Source organism: Mus caroli, chromosome 16 (genome assembly GCF_900094665.2).
Source record: "Mus caroli chromosome 16, CAROLI_EIJ_v1.1, whole genome shotgun sequence".
NCBI classification, from domain to species: Eukaryota; Metazoa; Chordata; class Mammalia; order Rodentia; family Muridae; genus Mus; species Mus caroli.
Window position 1 is genome coordinate 34,159,577 of NC_034585.1, and position 8,940 is coordinate 34,168,516.

General features: G+C 37.8%; 1 protein-coding gene across 4 annotated transcripts in view; it reads right to left on the bottom strand.

Moving 5' to 3' along the window:
- The window catches only part of Stxbp5l (syntaxin binding protein 5 like), a 140,870-nt gene that overhangs the window by 8,790 nt on the left and 123,140 nt on the right, over window positions 1-8,940 (bottom strand). For all 4 annotated transcript variants that reach the window (XM_029470550.1, XM_029470549.1, XM_029470548.1 and 1 more), the window contains 2 exons: window positions 7,857-8,217; window positions 3,588-3,753 (listed from right to left, as the gene is read on the bottom strand). In XM_029470550.1, coding sequence (XP_029326410.1) covers window positions 3,588-3,753; window positions 7,857-8,217 — 527 coding nt within the window. The remainder of the gene's footprint in view (window positions 1-3,587; window positions 3,754-7,856; window positions 8,218-8,940) is intronic.

The window sequence follows — 8,940 nt, forward strand, 5'->3', positions numbered from 1 at the left end:
AAAAAAAAAAAAACAAAACCACATAGAATACCCAAGATACAGTCCATAGAACTCAAAAAGCTCAAAAAAGCCAAAGTGCCCAAGTGAGGATGCCTCAGTCCCTCTTGGGAGAGAGAAGAAAGCAATCACAAGTGGGGAGGGAGGAAGGGACCTGGGAGGGAAAGTGGATGGGGGAGGGGGAGGGGAGAGAGGGGAACCTGATCTTGTACTAGGTCAGGGCAAAGGACTGAAGCCCTGAGGGCCAGCAGAAAGAATGTAAACAGGCAACCTCAGGAAATAGGTTGGGGAGCTCCCCTCCCCCCAGAATGTACCAGAGACCTGGAAGTTGAGAGACTCCCAGGACTCAAAGGGAGGGACTTAGATGAAATGCCTAGGGAGAAAGAACTTAGAGAACCCACCTCCAGTAGGAAGACAGGACATCAAGTGAGGGATGGGGCTGCCATTCCACAGCCCCAACTCTGACCCATAATTGTTCCTGTTTTAAAGATTTACAGGGATGGAAATGGAGAGAAGACTGAGGAAAAGAAGGTCTAGTAACAGCCCAAAGTGGGATCTAGCTCAAGGGGAGATTCTAAGGCTAGACACTATTACTGAGGCTATGGATGGCTCACCAAAAGGGAGCTAGCATGACCACACTCTGGAAGACTCAACAAGCAGCTGAAAGAGTCAGATGCAGATATTTACACCCAACCAATGGACAGAAGCAGCTGACCCCTGTTGTTGAATAGGGAAGGCTGAAAGAAGCTGAGGAGAAGGGTGATCCTGTAGGAGGACCAGCAGTCTCAATTAATCTGGACCCCTGAGATCTCTCAAACACTGGACCACTAAACAGGTAGTATACACCAGCTGATATGGGGCCCCCAACACATATACAGTAGAGGACTGCTGGGTCTGTGTTCAATCAGAGGTGATGCACCTAACCCACAAGAGACTGGAGGTCCCAGGGAGTTTAGAGGTCAGGTGGGGATGGGGCATGGGATGTGGAACAGTCAGAGGGTGGAGGGGGTGCGGATAAAATATGGAGTGTTAAAAAAACAAATTAATTAAAATTAATTAATTAAAAAGAGACTGGAGAACAAGGAAGTGGGAGGTCTGGTGAGGTAGGTGTGGGTGGGGACATCTTGGAGATGGTGGGGGGCCCGAGGGGAGAGAGTTGTGGGATGTGGAACAGTTGGAGGGTGGGCCATGAGGGAGATAAATTCTGAACTGTAAAACAAAAGATTAAAGAAAAAAATAGTTTAAAAAAAAAACAAAGAAAGAAAAGGGAGTAGAATAAGCTAAAAAGAGAGGATGTCAGATTATTCCCTTTTCCAACATTATGGCCTTATATATGGGAGACCTCAATCTAAATGATTTTCTAGAAAACTCTTAGAAATAATAAACCTTTACTGCAAAGTAGCAAGTTATAAGCAATACACAAAAATTAATAGCTTTTCCTAAATGCCAGTAATAAAAATGCTGAGAAAAAAATAAGAAAAGAGCTGCCACTTTCACAATATGTTAAAAATACCTCGGAATAAATCTAACTAACAATGCTCCAGACTTCTATAATGAAAACTTCAAATCACTGAAAAGAGAAATTGAAGAAGCCACTAGATTTCAGACTTTCCATGCTCATGGATCAGCAGAATATTACAAAAATAGTTACATAAACACAAGCAACCCACAGATTCAATGTGTTCTTCATCAATGACACTTTACAGAACAAAATTTTTCCCCAAAATTTATAGGTAGGACAAAAGACCAAGCAGCCAGAGCAATTTTGAACAAAAGGAACAATTCTGAGGTACCATTACTTCTCATTTCAGTTATATTATAGACCCATAGCTCTACAACCAGAATGTCACTAACATATAAACAAACATGCAGCTGGGCAGTGGTGGCGCACCCCTTTAATCCCAGCACTTGGGAGGCAGAGGCAGGCAGATTTCTGAGTTCGAGGTCAGCCTGGTCTACAGAGTGAGTTCCAGGACAGAGAAACTGTCTCGAAACAAAACAAAACAACACAACACAACAACAACAACAACAACAAAAGAACAAACGTAGATCAATATATCAGAACACAGAACAGAGGGCCCAGAAATAAATCCACTCAGCTACAGTAATGTGATTTTTTTACAAAAGGGCAAAAACATTTTGCAGAAGAGACAATTTCCTCAATACATGGTGCTGGGAATATTAGCCCTTACAGGAGAATAAAACTAGATTCAGATCCTCATCCTGCATAGACTCAATTAAACATTCATAAAATGTTAATGTAAGACCTGAAATTCTGAAATTGCTATGAGAAAACATTCCAAATTATAGATACATGCAAGGAATGAGGGTATAAGTATATGTATGTATATGTATATATATCCTTACATAATTATATATAAGGATAACATATAACTAAAACCCAAAGCAACCAAACACCAGAAAAAACAAACAATTCAATTGATACATGAGCTAATGAATAAATACATTATGATAAATTAAATGATGAAGATAATGCCCAATAAGCATGTGGAAAAACATTTAACATGCTTAGCCACTAGGAAATGCAAATTTAAACGATATCAAGATGCTATGTCACCCTAGTCAGAATAGCAACCATTAGGAAAATAGTCAGTTCTGGCAAGGATGAGGTGAAGAGAGAACTTGTATGCTGCTGGTGGGAATATAAATGAGTCTGCCCATGATGGAAAGCAGCATACTCATGGAGCGTCCCCAGACAAACAGTGCAACATATGCCCAGCTGTACTACCCTTGAGTATATACCCAAAGACTTTTAGTTAACATACCACAGTGATACTAGCCTCTCTCTCTCTCTCTCTCTCTCTCTCTCTCTCTCTCTCTCTCTCTCTCTCTCTCTCTCCACCCATCTATCTGTATCTCTAGATGGTTTGACATGCCTTCTGTATTGTAGGGTACCAGCAACATACATATACAGGCATACACGCAGGCAGCACACCTATACACATAAAATTAAAAATTAAAAAAGAACAGAATTCTGTTGTTTTCAGGAAAATGGATGCAGCTGGAGATTACTATGTTAAACAAATCAGATTCAGAACATCAGGTATTACATGTTCTCTCTCATTTGTGGGCTCTAGATTTTGTGTAAATGCACAAAAGTATTCACACACATACACACCATGTATATGAAACATGAAATAAAGCCTAGATTCTCTGGAGAAACTGAATAATAGGAAGAGAGGGAGGGGAGAAAGAAAAATACATCCAAGAGTGCATATCATCAAAATATATAATATACTTGCATAAAATGTCATTATAAAGTCTTTCTCTCTATATAAGAAACTTATGCCAGTATGATTAAAATAAAACTCCCTACAATAAAATAAATACTTTCAATCTCTATAGTACTATAAATGACCATTATAATCAGTTTCTCCTATTACTTCCATGTATACCTAGGAGCACAATAGGAATTTAAAGGACTACATTGAAGAATATATATTTAAAACATCTTCTAAGAAGAATATATTTATTGTCTGGCTCAATGATACTGTAGCTTATAGATTTCTCTATCCATTTTCTCTATTAACAATCACGTCCATTTATTTCTATCAAGGAAGTTTACCTACCTGAATATTATCACACATTTCTTGGCTATATGTTAACCGTTGAATTTCAGTGGGAGAGACGAGGTATAATGCCTGTCCTTCATTAGTAAAACAAAATGTCCGTGCTATTCTCATGTCTGTCAGTGGCAAATAATTAACATCCAACATTGGGCGAAGACTAGGTAAGCTGAATAGAAAAAAGACAGTAAATCTGTATTTCATATTTTTGTTGATATAACCATTTTATTTAATAAAAAAACCTTTAAGTCATTATCTTATGGTTTTTTTATAGTATGTTCCAAGATAAGTAATAAATACTTCATTATGTAATCACATGTATGTGTACAAACATGAACACAATTCTATTTTTGCCCACATATATGTTAGCACATACCCTTAAAGATTAATATAGAGGCCTATAGTCTGTCTTTAAGACAACTCTTGGGCTTATGCACCAACAGAGACATGTGTGGGGTTAGTCTAGTGTGCCTGGGCGCATTGTGCCTTGTTCCCCATTCTTAGTCCCTCTTCACAGGGGATGTGATCTTCTTGTCTCTTTGCCTGTCTGTATATAACATGACTAGTAAGTAAACAGGCCCTAGCTTAAGGGAATGTGCTTAAGTAACAAATTAGCATCTATGCATAAGAAAGACTACATCTCTAGTACATTTCTATCCTAACCCTGCAGGTATAATGTTAAGTTTGTGCTAGGGATGTACTTCAGATACTGTAGTTAGAGACAATTTTTCCAAACCACTAGTGAAAAACAATTCCACTGTTTATCATTTCTTGAACATGGAAGGCAGAGGTGACTCCTTTGGCTTAACCCTCATACTTAGAAACTACTCTAATTCTTCATGTTAACTATTTTTAATTCACCCTGCAATACAGAGATAGTACACAGAGGCACCACTTTTCTTTTTAAAAATATTTTATAACTATATTGTTTGCATCCCAAAATTTACTCTATGATATGGGGACTGAAATCTACCTTCTTGGAATAAGTACGTATTGATGTTCCAGCACCATACTGCCTGGTATTTTAGCCATCATCTAGTCATATGACTACTGAGCAACTGATCCTTGGATAGTCAGAACTGTGGTGTGTTGAAAGCACAAATTGCATGTTGGATTTCAAAGACTACCCTAAATTATCCTAAATGTGGAGCTGGAGAGATAGCTCGGAGGTTAAGAGAGCTTGTTGCTCTTCCAGAGGATCCTAGTACCCACCCCAAACAGAGGACCACTGCCTGTAACTTCAGCTCCGGAGAATCTGATAACCACTTCTGGCTCCAAGAGCACCTGAACACAGGTGTACAACCGACATCTACACATAATTAAAAGTCAAAATAAAAATCTAGAAAATTATCTGAAATATGAAAACTATAATACTGGTTTGATAATATTTTTAATGACAAATGATCTGAGAGAAGCAAGTGCATCACCGAGTCCCCTCATAAATAAAGTCCCCATCATTGAAGCTAGAGGTTCAATCATTTACAGACAAGATGGATTATCTTCATTGAAAATCTTTCAAAATAGTCTGAGAAAGGGATAATCTGATGGAGAAAGGATCAGAAATATTTGAGAATAAGCACGCTATGATTGCCTTTTCCCCCAAAGCTTCTCCTTCACTAATTCTTTATAGATCTGCTCATGTCTTCTCAATTAGAAATAATGAAATAAAGCATCATGGAAGTCTGGTTTCACTCTTCAGGGCCTTCCTACTTCTCTTTCTATTTACCTGAAAGAATAACTTGTAGCATCAGACAGTAAACGTTGTAAGCTCTGGAGCCTATAGCATCTCCTTTGCAAGTATTCGGTTCTGTTTTGTAGTGTAAAGGCAGCCATAGTCAACAAATAATTGGTGGATATGGCTATGCTATAAACACCTTTATTTTCAAACATTTGAATGCATCCAATTCCCACCAACCATATTATCTGACATTTTCAACCATTTAATTCTTGGCTTGCAGGCTGTACAAAATCAGACGAGGGATGATTTTGTTATCTTTTGCCAACCTCATATCTGCTCTACTTTTTCCTCTCTTGCCCTCCCCAAAGTTAGCTTTCCCTTCACTATGCAAACACTTGCTTTCTTAAAGGGTTTCATGCAGCCTAGGCTGCCCTCCAACTTACTATGTAGCAGAGGATTATCTGGACCTTTGGAGACTTCTGCCTTCACTGCTGGTATTCTAGGCATGCTCCAGTAATGACCACTTTATAGTTTTGTTCCTGGGACCCAGTGCTTTGGCCTTTTTGTAGTGTTTGCTACATCTTGACTGCCTCTTTTGTTGTGGTGCTTTCTTGTCTTTATAATACCAACTTGCTGTCCTGGTCCTTGTTTTATCTCTCTGATGACATCTCAACCTCCTCCTTTGGGCTCTCTTTCCTCCAGTGCATAAATGCAGAGACTGGCCCCTATCTATCCTCAGCACAGTCTATTTTTCATTTCTTTTTATAAGATCCATTGATGATCTTTGCTGTTCTCAGTTTTCCTAGATAACACTCAAGCCCATGTTTTTTCAAGAAAGCAGACTTTAAATTGTTAAGCCATATGCTGGACAGCTTAGGAGTGCCTCAAGTGTCAAACTTATTTTTAATCCATTCTCAAACTCCTTATTCACATCTTCTCAAATTCCCCCACTTTTCTTTCTTTCTTTCTTTCTTTCTCTTTCTTTCTCTTTCTTTCTTTCTTTCTTTCTTTCTTTCTTTCTTTCTTTCTTTCTTTCTTGCTTGCTTGCTTGCTTGCTTTCTTTCTTTCTTTCTTTCTTTCTCTCTCTCTCTCTCTCTCTCTTTCTCTTTCTTTCTTNTTTCTTTCTTTCTTTCTTTCTTTCTTTCTTTCTTTCTTTCTTTCTTTCTTTCTTTCTTTCTTTCTTTCTTTCTTTCTTTCTTTCTTTCTTTCCCTGGCTATCCCTGGAACTCACTTTGTAGACAAGGCCAGCCTCGAACTCAGAAATTCGCCTGCCTCTGCCTCCCCGAGTGCTGAGATTAAAGGCATGCGCCACCACGCCTGGCTAAATTCCCCCACTTTCTTACCTGCTAGTAGCATTACTGTAATACAAATTCCCCATATCAGATCCTGAGACTTAGTGATCTCCTCTACCTTGTATAATAAATCAGCTCTGCACACAGCAGGTTTCCCTCTCCTCCAGGCCTGCTCCCTCCCTGTCTTGCTTTGCAGATCAAGAGCCCATCCCAAACCCTGTCTCCTTGAGTATTTCATAGTGCACACCCACAGAAGGCTAACCACCTACTTAAAACCCCATTTCTCATAAACTTTATACCTAGCTCCTCACTCAAGGTCCTCACCCATTTATGCCAATCTTCCTCCCCAAGATAATTTTTTTCTCTTATCCACTTAATGAGTCAATGCTTTGAAACTTTGGGGGACTTAGTTTGTCAAAAGAGATTTGCATTTCTTCTACTTGTATTTTCATTTTCTGTTTTCTAATCATTTGTTTATTATTGCATGTTACTAATTGTTAACTCCTTTTCATGTCTACATATTTTACTGTAAAATGATTTTGGAACAAGGCAAGGTATTGACAAACATGATAGTTATCTATAGGATAGGTTTTATTTTCTTGTAGTTTTTCATCCAGTGCCTACCATGGCATTGCTAAATTCATAAACTCATTAGATATGTTTCACACGTTTCATATAATCTCACTGAGTAGAATGAAGCCCCTCCGCTTACTCCTTAATTTAAATGTCTGACGGTTGTCAGTGTACTGTTGAATGCTGACCTCACCTTTCCTGTGCTTTACACCTTCAGATAAATTATTTTACTGTAATTTCTAACATGTTAAATGGGAGATGAAAATACTTGTCTATTTCTGTGAAAAGCTATGAGAATCAAGTGACATTCTGTGTGTAAAATTCTCACATAATAGTGAAAATAGCAGATAATTTCATTTGCATATGGCTTCAGTATCCAGTGCCTAACATATTCCCAATAATTGTGAAATTAATGCATGAATGTATGAATGATTAAGAATAATTCTTTCCTTGGATTCTTCAATGCCAATAATATATATGACTTAATTAATATTCATATGAATATATATTAATATAAATGTCAACCTCTTTTTTTTTTAGTAAACTAAATCAAACCCAGCCCTATTCACACCCCCACCACAAAGCATGTTGTTGAACAATGGAACATTAGAACGTTCACAAACATAGTGAAACACCATATCAGGTTACAACAGTATGAATATACTTTTTCACCATTCGACCTTGCTAGCATTGTTGTGATTATCCGTTAGCAATAAATATACCATGTACCTCATTATCATGATATGCCCATTTGCACAAAAGCAGGCCAGGCAGGCACTGTTGCACATGACCACCACATCTGCTTGCAATATGAACGATGTCTCGGTGATGTTGTGAACATAAAGGCAGGTCTGGGAAGGCAGTGAGAAGACTTTGGCTTGTTTTTCTGAGCAGATTATCGTATACTGATGGTCTCCCATCTCTTGGGATGAAGACGAGTAGTTCATGACCAATTTCCTTTTCCAGGTTTTTTCATTTTCATCTGTGTTGTTTGGATCTCTCCATACTTCATATGGAGGCTGCATTAAACTGCCAGTTCTGTCCATGCAGGAAAATGTTAGCACAGCTCCTTTCAATGAGAGGAACGTACCTGTAAAAACAGTTCACATCACTCATGTGTGAAGTCCTGTCAAAAGCAGCTATTTATAATGCATTGATGGGCAATAAATGTTTTACATTAAGATAATTTACATGCATAATTTTGTAATATTATAACAATATATAAAATCAGTATGTTTTGTGAGTTAACCTGTTGTAATAACTTAGCTTAATAAAATTTTAGGTCTAAAAGAAACCTAAAATATCAGTTGGCAAAACTTGTTCATTATATTAATGAGAAAACAGGTCTAGAAGGATGGTGACACTTGAGATAGGCCATACAACCTGGACTAGAGCCTCAATCGTAGTTAATATTAACCTGGACTAGAACTCGGGTTTTCTGATTTAAATTCCAAGATACTTTTTAAAAAATTCAAAGCATCTATTATTATTGTTTCTTGCTTAATATGTTTTTATTTGAACAGAATCACATCAGTTCCCCTCTCCCTTGCCTCCCACATCTTCCCTACTCCTAGTCCAAGAACCATAGGCAGCTAATGACTACTGGGAGAAGGGAAATCCACTCCTTCCGGGGATGAGCCCCCTTATTGGTTGTTCGATATAGAGTGGTCAGCCCTGGAAACACAGACATGCAATTCTTTTCATTATCCTATATAGTTTCATTAAAATTTTAAAAGGCAAATTTTAAGTATGCATGTTACTTTCATTTTTTTATTTTATTTATTTTTTTAATTTATTATTATTTTTTTTTTTT